This window comes from Onychomys torridus, chromosome 18 (assembly GCF_903995425.1).
Source record: "Onychomys torridus chromosome 18, mOncTor1.1, whole genome shotgun sequence".
Classification (NCBI taxonomy): Eukaryota; Metazoa; Chordata; class Mammalia; order Rodentia; family Cricetidae; genus Onychomys; species Onychomys torridus.
In genome coordinates, this window is record NC_050460.1 from 10,031,450 (window position 1) to 10,047,310 (window position 15,861).

The 15,861-nt window shown below is 46.2% G+C and overlaps 1 protein-coding gene across 2 annotated transcripts in view; it reads right to left on the minus strand.

Annotated features, from left to right (window-relative positions):
- Nucleotides 1-453: 453 nt before the first annotated feature.
- Nucleotides 454-15,861, minus strand: part of Clic5 (chloride intracellular channel 5) — a 96,250-nt gene continuing 80,842 nt past the window's right edge. For both annotated transcript variants that reach the window (XM_036168253.1, XM_036168254.1), the window contains exons 5-6: nt 8,430-8,611; nt 454-4,915 (exon numbers count right to left, since the gene is read on the minus strand). In XM_036168253.1, coding sequence (XP_036024146.1) covers nt 4,748-4,915; nt 8,430-8,611 — 350 coding nt within the window. In that variant the 3' untranslated portion in view covers nt 454-4,747. The remainder of the gene's footprint in view (nt 4,916-8,429; nt 8,612-15,861) is intronic.

Genomic DNA, 15,861 nt, shown 5'->3' on the forward strand with positions numbered 1-15,861 from the left:
TCGCTTTTGTAATATTTGAAAATAAACCAACTTTATTGAATCAGTCAATACCCATCAAGACTGGGAAATGCATCTATAGCTGGCTCAAGATACGAAGATTCACACTTGACTTGGTGTGTACTCAAAGGCATGTTGCATTTAGTAAGGCTCGAAAGCAAGGCCTGTTCTCACCACAGTTATGGGTCTCAAGAAAAGTAAGTTACCATCACTTGGAGTGTCTACATATGATTAATTACAATTGCTAAATTTGTTAATTCTTCAGCTTATAAAATGGAAAAACTAGGTGACGATGGTAGGGGTGGGGTGGAAGGGATGGGGGATGGGAGAGGCGGGGTGGGGTGGGGGTACAAATATAAACAGCAGCTGAACAGTTTGCCTGTTTTTATTTTGTTGTTTTGTTTTGAGACAGGGCCTCATATAGCAGGCTGGCCTCCCACTAACTATGTAGCCAACCTTGAACTTCTGATCCAGCTGCCTCTGCCTCCCTAGTGCAGGGATTACAAGTGTTCACTACCAAGCCTGGTTTCTGCAGTGTGGCAAACTAACCCAGAACTTCATCCACACTAAGCAAACATTCTACCAACCATGCTAGATCCTAGCCTGATAATTGCTATAAATATATTCATAGTTAATGTTGGGCCATCTTTAGCTATATACAAAAATACCATGTCTTCAAAATTGTTTTGCCAAGCATCAGATAGGTTTTATAGAAAGTACAATTTAACTCAAACCTCATATGGAAATAATGTTTTGTTTATATTTGGTAGTGTACATGGTGGTAGTGAAGAATAGATCTATTTCCTTCAACAACATTAAATATGATTGTTCAGTTTGATTCATACTTAATAACAAGATGAAAGTGTCTTGAAACTAGGATGAAAGAGGAATATTGTAAAGGGGGAAGAGAATGCACTTGTAACTCTGCACAAGCTGTTAGTTTGAGTGGTAGAGAGCAGTAGATACAAGGTCACTGGCCAGTTTGTAGATGGGCCCCAAAGCCAACGACAAGATCCCCAGTGTTCTCCCAACAGTAGAATCTGGTACTTCCTAGGCACACTTCTTTCCTTCACATTCCATAAAGATCTTTCTTAATGTCATATATAGGTATAATATATATGAATATATATGATACAAATACTTAGGTCTCAAAATATAACCATTAAGAATCACTGATCTTAGTTTCAACCGCAAGTTAATGTTTCGTGTTTCCAAGCAAGGCCACATTAGCTTTCCTGACCCATTTTGCAGCTGAGATAAATGAAGGGGGGAGCCCCAGAAGCCCCTGCCAGATACCTAGTGCTTCCAGAATGATTTGCTTGTAAATGCAAACACTTTCAGTGATGGTCCACTCGTACTAGATGGACACACAGCTTCTGCCTTGGCTTCCTTTCTAACACAGTTTTCCTGGGCCTTTCAGGTTCCTGGGACTCTAAGACAGTCAAAATCTATCTGTAGTGGGCATGCTCCACTCCACGACAGCTTTCTGTCTGCAGAATGCCCACTTCTAAGCAGAGGCACTGTCTTCGCTACTCTTGCCTCATCTGATAAGAACCAAGAGGTACCCGAACCATGCCCCAAACCTCACTCTTGGAGCAGCTTCTTGTTGATGAAAAGATCAAGATGCTATCTGGTCCCACCAGCACCACAGGACACCAGGGACAGGGCCATCTACGAGGAAGCTGGAACTAGCTTGGGATTGTTTGCCTGACTGTGTCCTACTCTGCAACTGATTTGTTGGCTGCCAGGAGCCTATCTGGATCCCTTGTTTAAGATGTGAGATATAGACATGTCTGTGATCCTGAATTTAGCAAGAATTTTTTCTTTTTCAGGGGAATATGCAATGTTCTGGAACAACAATAAATGTACTTTCTATCTTATGGTGTATAGTTCCTAATATCTTAACAAATGCCTTCTCTCTGGGTCAACCTAAGATGTAGGCAGTTTTAAATAGATAGATACACTCAACTCGGGAATTCTGAGTCTTAATCTAGCTGTCTGTCTTGCCTTCCACTTGTCACACACACAAACATACACACACACACACACACACACACACACACACACACACACAAGATTGTCATGTGACAATCAAAGGTGAGAAATGAAATAGCTCCATCAAAATAGTTTCCCTTTCTCTGAGGGACTGGCACTTACCAGAATAACTCCTATCCAGTCTTTGCAAGTAGTGTGCACTCTGCAGACCCTTGCACACAGTCTGAGCTGGGGCTTGGAACCTCACCACAGGGTGGCTGCAGATGGTGAATTGTACACATGACAAAGTTAGGGCCAAGGTCCAAAGGAGCTAGAGGCATGGGAGAAACCCGATGTGGGAGTAGGGTGCAACCATCATTTACTTTATTGCTATTTGTATATACCATGACAGTTATGCCTTAAGACACTGGTCAGTCTAATTAGATTATCTGATAACATTAAAATTACTTCTGAATTCAGGTACTGGGAAGAGCTCCCTTCTATAATCTTACCTCTCTTTAAAGGGGTTATGATCAATCCTATAATATCCAACATTGCCTAAATATTGTTATTGATGTAAAACTAACTCAACCACAGGAAGACCTTCTAGAAACAGTATTGATTCAGCTTGAGCTGTTTATTTTTAAAGACTTGCCTATTTCTGGGCTCAGAAGATCACACGCCGGTCCTGAGCATTCTCCCCTCCCCCTGGAACCCCTGTCTCTGTATGGATACTAGTAGACTCATCTTTAACATCAGCCCACCTGAAGGACATAGGGATGTGAGCAGCCTGGGGTTTACCCTGCTTGCTTGGGAGTTCTGGAAAGGATTGCTGAAAACGGCAGGGGTTTCCTATTAATTAAACAGCCTTCCAGATGGTTCCAGAAGCTCTCCTCCCTGTGGGAGGCCCATTGGGGGCTCCTCCCTACAGTAAAAGGCTGTTCCCGCAGCAGGGCTACACTTTAAACAGCCCCCAGGGGCAGATTGCCGAGAGCCTGTGGAAAGGTTCCTGTAGGGTGGAAATGAATCGACTCATTTTGCGTCTTCAAAGCCCTTTCAGGTTTATAAAATGGCCTAGCAGGCAGTCCTCTTCCCCAGTGGGCTAGGGAGACCTCCGGCTTCCTCCCTCCTCGGATCAATGGCCACGCTTTGCTTTGGCGGTCCCTAGAGGCAGGTGGGCCCAGTGACTGTTAGCGGGTGTTGACGTTTCAATGGAAAGGACCCGTGCTGCCCCACCCTCCAGAGTAATGAGCCAAGTCCTGGGGCTTTCCGGCCCTCAGGAGCCTCGCCCTCCACTGGCAACACAGAAAGCAGGATTGTTGGAGTTGAGGCCCAGCAGATGGATTTCTCCCAGGCGCTCACTAGCTCACTGGTCGAGGAAGAGCTAACAATTAACTCATTTGTCATAGTGGTTGGTCAGCCTAGGTTCCCATGTTCGAGCCCCATGAGCTTTGTAGGTAAAACACAAGGAGAATGATTAAGGAGAGAAATAACAGCTTTAAAAATATATATACTGCTTGTTTCTTAAAAATCTGATAGAGAGTCTGATGGTGGGAAAATGAGCCCAGGACAGTACATATTTTCCAAATTCAAGTGGTGGCTTCCCTGTCAGAAAGACCCATGGACTTTCTTGCTCAGGCAGCCCTGGACCACACCATTTTTTGAGAGAATTTCTCTTCCATCAGAGGCTGGGGCTGAAGAAGCTGGGAGCCTGAGCATACCCAGGTGGAAACCCACCTTCAGAAGTGACTAGAAAGGGCCTGGAAGAGATTTTGGCCGACGTTGGAGTCTGCTTTATGGTTGATAGACTTAGATAATGAGAGAGAAGGCGGGTCTAAAGCTTTCCTAGGCTACATCAAATGCAAACTTTATCTCCTCCCACTTCCCCTCCCCCTCCCATCTCTTTCTCGAACCCAAAGCCACTCATTGAAGAACACAGTCACACCCACTCATATAATCTCCAATGGACGACCACTCTGAAGTCAGTGCCCCTGTGGCTGTAGACCCTGGTGGGCCTTTTGGCATCAACATTGCTTCCCAGAAGTTCCTCTCCACTTGGGTCACCTCAGTCTAGAATTATAGGTCAGCTGCCTTTGTGGATGGAGACAGACAGAGAGCTGGGGTCAGTGCTGGCCAGGACGTAACTGCATTGCACCAGCTCCTAGCACTGCAGCAAATTGGGGTGCATGCACCCAAGGGGACATTACAATACGGCCCTCTGTCAGAAATAGTGAGCAGCTGGAGCTGCTAGGCTAGGTTCCCAGAGCCACACCCAGCTGAGTCCCCACCACCACCACTGTCTCCCAATCAAAGCATGGATCACTCCCTAAGGATCACGTGATTAGACAGTCACATGATGATATTCAACTGTGGCCTTGCGGTTACTGAGGAAGAGGGGAGAGAGGCTGGCGTTGAAGTTGCTGGAGCATCTGAGAAAGCGTTATGATATTGGCAGAAGGGACCAGTGACAATCCCAGGGAAGCTCTCCAAACTGACCCCAGATACACTGACCCTAGATGGGGCCAGCAGGTGGGAAGATCAGCCACTGAGTCCCTCCACTTGCCAGGCTCCTGTGAGCCACAGCAGAAGGATGGCACTAATCTTAGAAGGTAGTAAGCTGGAGTTGAGTTCAGGGGTGCCAGCAAGTGTGGCCTTATTTTTTTCCTTTTAAATGTTTCCTCGAGGCAATGAGGAAGAAGTGTCTAGAGAGTTGAAGGCCTTTGGGAAAAGTAGAATTCCTCTGCAGCAGCAGCAGAATTGGGCCAGACAGCTAAGCTCAGGATCGGCTGAGGCGCCTGGCGACATCAGCATAGGCCAGCTCTATCTCACTGTCAGCTGCACAGGTGTTGGTGAACTCGTCCCGTGCATAGGCGTTCTTGAGGTACCGCCACAAGCCAGTCATCTCAGCTGGGAGGTCGTAGTTCCGGTATTTTTTAGCCACAATCTAAACAAAGATGACAAGATGGAGTTGGTGTGAAGGCAGGAAACAAACCATTAGGAGGTATTAGGGCCATGATTTCAGGGGTGGCTGTGCCTATCAGGTACATCTGTGTTCAGCACAGCTGAGAGAAGCTGGCTAGGAAGGAAAGTGGATGAATCTACTAAGAACTGCTGTGCGCAGTTTGGCCTGAAGGCATGAACTTGTAATCCAAATACTCACAAGACTGAGGCAGGAGGATCTCAAATTAGATCAACTTCACACAAATTTGCCAGCTTGACACAAACCAGTCATCTGGGAGAAGGAACGCCAGGTTGCACTGTGGATGTGTTGGTGGGGCCATTCTCTTGATTGCTACTGGATGTAAGAGAGTCCCGCCCACTGTGGGTGGTGCCATCCCTAGGCAGGCGGGCCAGGACCTTGTAAAAAATGTAACTGAGTAAGCCACTGGGCGCAAGCCAGTAAGCAGTGGCCTCAGCTTCAGGTCTTGCCTCTAGGATGCTGCTCTAACTTCCCTTTATGATGGACTGTGATAAGAAAGCGGAAGCCAAACGGACCCCCAAGTTGCTCTTGGTCATTTTTTTTTTTTATCAGAGCAACAGAAAAGTGAACTAAAACACATATTCTGGGTTATCTTTATTCGTTTGAAAAAAGCAGACATACAACTAAAGAATCGATATCTGCGTTTATATGTGTTATCTCTCTTCCAAGTTGTCCCACACTCGAGAACACAGTCCCTGTGCTAGACCAGGAAAAGCCCACCCATGGAAGTTTAGGATCTCAGTGAGTGTGGGCCACAGCCACTCAGCATCCTGGGGACAGACTTGACAGGATGCCATGCAAGAGCGAGAGTGCCCAGAACTCTGGCGTCCCGAGGACCTGCACTGCTCATGCTCTCAATTTGCTGTTTCATATGAAAACAGTTAGCTCCCACCGCCCAGATTAAATTTTGGCATTGGAGGCCAAACTGCCTTGGCTCCCCTTCATGTTCTCCGTAAACTGCAGAGTTTTGCCAGGTCCCTGGATCTGATAAGCTGGATCAGCAGAAATCCAAAGAGACAGGATTCCAGGCCCAGCCTTTGTGCCCTCCTAGACCATCCTCCCTCTGATCCCCAGCTTCTCAGAGCTAGAAGCCACTGAACTGTCTCCAAGGACGGGGGATTAACTTGGTCATTAGGACTAGATGGATCTGAGGCATTCGGAGGCTAGTGTAGAAGCCTGAGAGCACCGTGTGTTTGCCTGCTTTGACAAAGGATGCTTGGGTGAGTTGCCCGTACATGTTGGATAGAGAGGAGGGAAGTAAGGAAAGAAAGGGAAGCTAGGGAATTTGATCCACACCTCTCCTTTTAGGCACAAGAAAAATGAAATCCTAAAAGATCAAACGACTTGCCCTACTCTGCCCTGCTAGTTGGTGGCAGATGATGAATTAGACTTGGGTCTTCTGATCTTTCCATTATATCCCAGTGACACTGTGTGACTGGGTGGGCACCACACATACCTAATGGTTCTGCTTATTCATCAGGGACGGGAGAAGAAAGCGCAGTGTGGTGGGTGGGGTGTGCAATAACAATTAATAACTTCCAAGGGACACACTTGGCTGGTCCTCCAAGGGATCTGTCGCTTGGCCCTGAGCCTAAAATGTCTTCATATTAAAGCGTTGTATCAGCCTGCCCTAGGAGCATGTAATCCCCTCTAAAGTCTTAGCTCTAACCCTGGACTGTGGGATGCTCACACGTGAATGACCAGCTAAGTGACATCACCACAAGCTGGTGTGTGCTCTGATTGGAGGAAAGTATCTAGCTCAGTACTTCATCTGAAAAGAATAGATATACTCTGCTGATGAACAATAGGCTTGCCTTCTCCTCATTGAGGGCCAGAAATAACGCAAATATCCTAAAAGACACATAGCAGCTGATCATGTTACCTGTAAATTGGTATTTATTAAAGGGCCATTGCACTTGGAAGAGGTTCTGTTCTCACAGAGATGACTGTCAGAGGGACATGGTGAGACATGGACAGGGTAAAAGCCAGGGATTGTTTGGTCATAAGACCTTATTGCATGTTGCTTTAGTGTCTAGACCGTGTCTAGAGTCCAGAGAGTGAGCATCAGCAAGGATGGGGGACAGGGTGAGCTGAGGAGAGGGTTGACTCAGTAAAGTGTAGATTCCTAGCATAACCCACAGACAGAAACAGGTGTGGCTGTGCACACGTAGAATCCCAGTGCTGGGAGATGGAGACGGGGGTCCCTAGAGCTCACTGGCCAGCTAGTCTAACCAAATTGGTGAGCTCTGTATTTACTGAGAGACTCTGCCTTAAAAGAATAAGGTGGAGAGGGATTGAGGAAGACACCCAGTGTTAACATGTAGCCTCCATGTGCATATACTTAGACGTGTGCACATATGCACATGTGTGCCTGAGCACACATATGCACACGAGAGAGGGAGAACAAGAGAGAAAGAGAGGTGTCTGTTTATAGAACTAAGAAGGATCCAAATGCTATCTTCCAACTAGATAAAGAGGAGCAGAACTGACCGGTGTTGCTCTGGAGAACATGCTGAAGCTCCATGTAAGGAAGGGATGCTTTATGAATCAGAGCTGTGTGCAACAGTAAGATGTGGGGGGGGGGTGCTCCTCATCACTCCGAAATATGCTACCACACTGCACAGAAGGCTATCATAGACACAGCAAGATGTAGGGTTTGGAGGCTGCTTCAGATAACCCCTAAAATTTCCTCTTAAAAGCTTCTGGAGTGTGACTTTTGAACAGGTAAGGGCGTGTGTATGCAGTGCAGATGGGCAGCAAGTGCCCTGAGAGCAAACGGGTACTCTGCTCTGCTCCTTTGCAGCCTCTACTGCTTCAGCCAATAGGGAGGGAGAATGACAGCTGGGTACCAGAGGAAGCGCCTACAGAGTCTGCACAAAGAGATCTATGATGACCTGTGAGGACCCACCTAATGCAGGTAGGAAAGCATGGTGGGGATAATGCCAAGATGAGGCTGTGATGCAACTGTGTATACAGTGGCATTGTACGAATTATGCATTGACCCCTATAGTATAATAAGCAATTTCATGCCTTGATGAGTCCCACAATAACCCTAGAGATAAACAACATGTGACTATGTTATAAATGAAAAGGAAAGCCCAAGGGCTGGAGAGATGGCTCAGTGGCTAAAAGCACAGGCTGCTCTTCCAGAGGACCCAAATTCAATTCCCAGAACCCACATGACAGCTCACAATCACCTGTAACTCCAGTTCCAGGGAATCTGATACCCTCTTCTGGCCTCCATGGGCATGGGGCACATATGTAGTATGCATGTACACATGTAGGCAAAAACATTTTTTTTCTAATTTAAGAAAATAGACTCTCAGACAAGCTATTCATCCAGCAAGCAGGGCAGCTGATCTTGGGTCCCTAGTAGCTCTGGCTTCAGAGGCCAGAGTTGTCTTGGCTCCCCTTGATTCATCTGCCCAGCTGGCTAGGCCTGAGATGTGGACACTATCCATGCACAGACCTCTCTTACCTTGACCACGTGCAGCTTAGGGAGCAGATTGCAGTCAGCCAGGGTCAGCTCATCCCCATCCAGGAACTTGCGCTGAGAGCCTTTCTCATCCCCACGGGTGTTGGAGTCAATCTCCTCTGGCAGAGGGGTGTTCAAGTAGTCATCCAGCTTCTGCAGTGCCTTCGTCAAGCCTCTCTCAAGGGCTGGCGTGGAAGAAGAAAAGAAGGGTCACCTCTCTTCTTCCCAAACACAGCTGTAGGGACTGCGGAGTGGACCAGGTGGACGCTGAATCATATGTCATCACTGCTCTGCCGTTTCAACACACACAGTAGAACCCCTAGTAGCTATGAGCATGATCCAATCCAAGTGTATTAAACACCCTAAAAAAGGCAAACCGTAGGGCCGGAGAGATGGCCAAGCAGTCACTGCGCTACCAAAACTGGAATTTGTTGCCCAGACCCCCTGCCAGGCCGCTCATGGCCACCAGTAACCAGCTTTAGGGAATCTAGCACCCTCTTCTGGCCTCTGTGGTTACTTGTGTGTATACACACACACATAGAAATAAAATAAATCTGAAAAATTAGCCAAGAAGTAATCACTAGTTATTTCTTTAATTAAAACACCAGCTATTCCTTTACATTGATTAAATTCCTTTTACTTTGATTAAGATGTGTCTTCTATTAAGTAAAGAATTTCAGCAGCCAGAGCACATGCCGAAGTGTTCACAGAGCTTATCTCCAGCAGGTACATTAGGCAACTGCTATTTACTTGTTTTATCTATTTTTATTTTGTCAATGATTGACAACATACACACACTATAATTTTGTATAAAGGGCTGAGTAAGTGATTAAAATGGCACAGCAGAAGTCCTGAGACAGGCCAGGTTTGTGGTGTCATTAACTCTGACTAACCTAGCTGGAGGAAGGGAAGGGACCTTCAGGGGACAGGACAAAGCAATGACAGCAGTCCTGTTTAGGGAGACTGGCAGAGGTGCAATGGGTATCAGAGAGACACCCTGGAGCAGACAGCTCACAGCAGTCCCAGGTGGCCAGGCCACTGCACCACACAGGAATGGCCATTAGCAATGTGCACAAAATTCCACGTGCATTGAGACCATCACCCACCACAGACGCAGCTCAAAGCATGAACACCTAAAGGAAGATGGAGGTGGCAGAAGACGTCTGTATTCCAATCCTGATTAATTAGCAGCTAAGTCATCTAGCCACACACGAGCCCCTTAGTCACAGACAGGTGACATGGAAACTGTACACCTGAATAGACAGGGTCACTGCAGAATAGATGCCTGGTTGGTCATTAACCACTGTCCCTGTGACATCAGCTCTGCTCCTCAACACTTCCAACCCCAGATTCTGTTAGACATTGTGCTCCTGAGATCCCGGGAGTCCAGCGGATCCACATGGCTGCAGATACGAGGGGCATATCGCCATCCAGAGGAGAAACTGTGTGGTCTGCCCTTCTTTCCGTGGTTTCACAGATGTGCCTTCTGTAATTAGCCGCTCCCACCTTCCTAACCCACTTCTGTCTGTTCATAGGAGACCTTTTGTTGGAGACAGTGGAAGGACACCAGTGTGAGACAATGCCGTGGAACACTTCCTGGAATGTTTGGAAACCTTCCTTCTCCCTGGTGTGACATTTGAACTCATCTTCATCATCTGCTTTGTGTTTCCAGTTTGAGAGACTAGAGCGAGAGGGCTGGGAAAAATGCTTGAATTCCCATCAGCAATTGTCTAGACTGCCATGGGATTACCAGACTATTCAAGGGCTAAGGCAGAGGGTGGGCACTAGACAATACTTATTATGCTTTTCTCCCCAAAGCAGTTGGGCTTCGTGCTGGGTTTGTTTGCTTGCTCAAATCCCTCTACTCCTTTGAGTAGAGCAAAACCCAGTCACAGTGGGAAGGGAGAAAAACAACACAATATCCTAGTTTCATTTCTGTCGTCCTGGTACAGCATCCTGATATAAGGCCATATTGGGGAGGAAAGGGTTTATTTGGCGCCCACTACTAACCTGTGGGGAGTCACAGCTGGCCACACCACATCCATAGTCAAGTGTAGAGTGAAACAAATGTACCCTGGCTGCCATCTCGCCTGCTTGCTCTTCTGTGCAGGTTTCCTCTGTCCTGTATAAGTCACGCACCTCCCACCACTGCCTAGGGAATGGTACCACCCACAATAAGCTAGATCTCTTCATATTAATGAATAATCAATATAATTCCTGGTCAACCCAATCTAAATAAATCCTCAATTGAAACTCTCTTCCTAGGCAATTCTAGGTTGTGGCAGGTTGACATTTAAAAATGACCATGACACATGGTATACTTGCTAAATTTTGATCGATTTATATCAACCAAGGGATACAAAGGGGTAGGCAAAAGGAAAGTAGACATTCCAAGTCCTAATTCCAAATGCCTGTTGGAGACCTTGCCGACCTACAACAATGGATTTTGGCAAAGGGATATGAAGCAATGATGGAGATTTTGAAAGACTAGCTCTGGATGGATTCCAGCTCTCTATGAAATGAGCTCTCGAAATGGAAAGGGTAAAGCTGCGTCGCCTCCATTATGACTACAACATGACATAGGACATGCACACACTGAGCATGCTCACTGCTTGTCGGTGACTAACCTGCAGCTGTGTATTCTTGGTCCAGAGCGTTGAGGTTGCAGTTGGGGTCAGTCATGGGAGGGACATGAGATGAGAAAACAGAAAGAAGCCACATGAACTGCAGCTACCTTGGATCAGGATTTGGATTTTGCCTAAATGTCTCACTGTTGAGGTTATAGCTTCAAGGTCCCTTAACTGAAGCACCCGCTCCAAGACCTTGGGCATGTTTTTTTTCACTTCCTTGTTTAAGCTTATTGAATTAGCACTGGGTACTATAAATGCCACCTGTGGCCCCTGGTCCTGGTACCTCTCTGTGGCTGGAGGTTAGCTCTTCAATGGCATTGAATGACAGTTTCCTCGTCTCAGAAATGACAATAAAGATCCCCAGGTCATGCATGGACCCTTTTAGGCTCAGTCAACTCAGCACAGGGAGAGTTCCTGATGTGAGGGCCTGGACTGGACCAGATCAGGCATTGCTCACCATTGTTATTTTGTGACTCAGTTCAGCAGTCATGCTTCTGTCTGTGTGAATCCTTCTACACTTCCAAATCAGTGTAGTCTCAAACATTCCAGGATGCAACAGAATGCGAGATTCTGAGTAGCCTCAATTCTGAATCAAGTCCCCAAAGTGGAAATGTCTTTCCCTCCCTTACTTACTCAGATTTTTAAAACTGTTTTTTGGGACTTGCTCACGAAGCTTAGACTGGCCTCATACAATAACTAGCTAAAGATGGCGTTGAACTTGTGATCCTCTTGCTTCTACCTCCCTGATACTAAGAGTATAAGAATGTGCAACCATGCACCCCGCTTCATATTTTTAATACGTAGCCATAACTATGTCCCCTGTGCCACCTGGCCTCCTCAATGACAAACCATGGAGAAAAGGATGCTCAGAGGGGAACAGGCACACTGTACCCACACGCTGAAACACTCTAGGCTAACAGATCAGCAGTAACAGTACCTAGATACTCTCTTCCAGCTTTCTTCCTCCTGCCACAGTCCTGAAGCCACAGGATTAAATGATTTCTTTTGGCTGATGGCATTTGGGTCATGAAACCACAGTGAACTGTGTGTGTGTGTGTGTGTGTGTGTGTGTGTGTGTGTGTGTGTGTGAGAGAGAGAGAGAGAGAGAGAGAGAGAGAGAGAGAGAGAGAGAGAGAGAGACCCTGAAAGGCTTCCTCAGAGACACTGGCTGGGGTCACAGACCTTAGGCAGGCTACAGCACCCAATGACCCATGATGACTAATGTTTCATGAACTTGATGGATACCCAATCTTTTAATTGCTCTGTCCCCTCTCTGCCTCTGCTCCCCATAAAGATTTATTCTGAACTACACACAAATGTGCTGGGTAAAATATGCAATGAGGAAAAAGGGGAAGAGAGTTCATAAATATTCTCAGGCATATGCAAACAATCTCAAATTTATTTCTCTCTCTCTCTCTCTCTTTTTTAAGAAGAGAAAAAATATCCACCCATTCCTTGATCACTTCCAGATTCACTGAGGTCGCTATTACATAAGAGCCAATATTGTTTCCTCGTCATAGAGAAATAATGAGTTGGAAATGGCAATTTGAGCTAAGAAAATAATATAGTCTTACCAGGCCATGGGGGCTGGATGAGTAACGGGGAGCCAAAATTCTAATCCAGCCTCCAACAAGTTTCTGCAAGCATGGCTCAGGCCTGTTTGCCAGCATCTGGGCACAGCATGGGGACTGACCAGAGTGAAGCCAGCAGCACCTCTGGATCTCAAAATTCACACAGAGAGGGGCCAATGTCAAGGGTGGTCTTTGGGAAGATGGAAAGTAGGTCTGGACTCAGGAGCTTCATAGGTTCTCCTGTGTATTTTTCTCTGTCACAAGTACTTGGAGAAGTACACTTGTGTCATATACACTCACACAGACACATCCATGTAAACATAAATAAAAATAAATAAATCAGGGGAAGAGATGGCTCAGTGGTTAACAGCACTGGCTGCTCTTGTAGAGGACCTGGATTCAAGTCTCAGCACCTACACAGGGGCTAACAAATGCCTATCACTGCAGTTCAGGTGATCCTCTGCCCCTTTCTGCTCTCCTTAGGCATTGAGTGCGGTGCATAGACATATATGCAGGCAAAGTACCCATACACATAACATAAAATTTAAAATTTTATTTACAAAAAGGAATCAAAGCCCACACTTCTCACAAAGGTCTGCAGCCCAGATGGGTGTCTGTCTGCCTAACTATCCCGTGAAAGAGAAGAGCATGGCTGCTAGGTGCTGTCCCCAGGCTGAGCACCCTCCACACTCTGCCCCATTCAATCCTCCAGGAAGGGCCATTCCCACAGGAAGGCAACACTCACTGTTTTCTGAAGGGACTCCTGAACCCAGCACTCTGTTACCTGAACACATGAAGGGCCAAGAACTAGCATTTATTCTCACTTAACAGTTAAGGAAACTGAGTCACAGACATACCCAAGGCATGTCTACTTGGGCTAGTACATACATAACTAGTTTTCCGAAGCATTCAAACCACTCGAGAGGTATCCATGAACATGTGCTTGGCTTAGTTATTATTTTTTTACAGACTTCTTTACAAGATCCCATGCCCTGAGCAGTGGGAAAATGACAATTTATTAATCTATTCTGGATTATAACCTAGTCTGATGTAATGGCCCCTCTGGAGAATTCTCAGTCTCTTTTGCATAGGAGTGCTTGGTTTCTCAGACAGACTGTCTCTCCCTGCTCTTCTCCCTGCGTCAGTGGAGCTGGGGTGGGAGAGGACACTCCTGTGACCTTGTGGCCCTGGGTGCGGGTGGGAGCCCATGCAAGTCTTGACTCTTTCTAGCACGACTATATTTAGATGCTCTAAAGGTGGGTTGTCCATGGCCTTCCTGCCTCCCCAACATGCCGGAAGGATTGTCAACCAGAGGATTACATGGGTCTCTTAGACACATACTAGGTTGTTGACTTCCCTGCCTCTCTCGCTTTCCTTAACCCACCAATCCTCTAAGCCAGTGGTTCTCAACCTCCCTACAGCTGCAACCATTCAATATAGCGCTTCATGTTGTGGTGATTCCCAATCATAAAAGTATTTTCTTTGCTACTTTGTAACTGTAATTTTGCTACTGTTATGAATTGTATCTGATATGCAGACTGTATTAGGTGACCCCCTGTTAAAGGGTTGTTTGACAACGCCCCCAAAGAGGTCGCAACCCACAAGTTCAGAACCGCTGCCCCAAGCCTTCCTTTCCATTCTTCTATGTCAAATCATCTACCAACTCCATAGCAGCAAGCCTCCTCACCTAGGGGGATGGGGAGGGCTGTCTGTACTCTGTGAGCTCTCCAGACAAGGTCCTTGATGGGTGAAAATTTAAAAGAGAGATTAGAATTTAGAACTTCTCAAGAAAGTAAGTAGCTCTGTTGAATTCCAGAAGTTAAATATCAAAGTGCTTTCCCCCTCTTAGAAATCTTGATTAAAATGGGACTGGAGAGATGGTTCAATGGGTAATGAGCTTGCCTTGAGTTTGGCTCATCAATAACCATGTAAAACCAAAGCCAGGCAGCATGCGTCTGTAACTCTCCTATAGCAGGGTGGAGATGAGTGGTTCTCCCGAGACAACTGACCGGGTAAGCCAGGGGACACAGCACAAGGGACTCTGTGCCCAAGTGTAAAGTGGACATCAATAGAAGAAGATAGCCAAGGTTGACCTCCAGTTCCCCCCCTCCACACACACAAACACTAACAGAGAGAAAGAGACAGAGACACAGAGAGAGCCTTCTTAAAATATTCTAATCTCTAGAGATAAATATGTATAGCTTTAATTAGAATACACCCAGAAATGTAAGGGAAAGCATATTTTCAAAATAGCTCTAATATACAAGTCTAATATACAAGCAGAACTTGGTTTTGAAAACTGAGACATTGGATCTCAAAACTTAAATCTCTCCCACTCTGCAGGCCACTGTGAGTGCCAAGGGCTGTTCCACTGCCTCTGGGTACCTAGATGGTCTATCACACACTACCTACTTCTCATATATCTCTGCCTCGTTGTAAAAGGGAGCATCACTTCTTTGTGCCCTGCCTTCCAACAAATTTGAGGACACATTTGCATCCTGCTATTAATGGTTGAGTTTAATTAGAATCTTGATGCTTTAAGAGTCATCCAGAATGGTCTAGAAGAAGTTGTCTGGGAGTAAAGACAGTGACCTTTACATCCTTTCTAAACAACAAACAGACACCATGCCTGGGCTGGGGCCCAGTGCTGTGTAAGGAAAAGTGAAAATGCTGTGGAGAAAATTTCATGGAGAAAACTGGATTTCCTCCGTGAAGGAAGCAACACCTAGATACTGAGAAGTACTTGGAGAACTGGCGGAAGTTTCTACTTTTCAGCCGAGCTCACGGGGATATAAAAGACAAGGTACAAAAATCCAGCTGTTGTTTGAAGGAGATCTGAGCAGGGGTCTCTAGCCATCATACTGTTGGAGACAGAATAGAAAAAGCCACAACTTGCTGACATTCAAGAGTTAAAAACATAAATGAGGTTTTATGAAATAGATAAGGTAATAGAGACAAATAAAATCCAATGAGAAGAATTTGGCTCCACCTCTCTGGCACGTTTGTGAGGAAGAATCTTTTCTTCCTGTCTCCTGCCACTATGAAAGGAGGCAAAATGGAGAAGCTGAATTGCTGAGAGCCACGCACTCGGGAATTTGGGCCTGGGGCTTGAACATGGCCCTGAAGAGCTGTGAGGTAAGTGGCAGATGTGTTGACACCGTCACATCGAGTACACTTCCGAGGAAGTCAGAGATGCTGTGAGGAGATTGTCAGGTGTTCATCTTTGTGACTGCC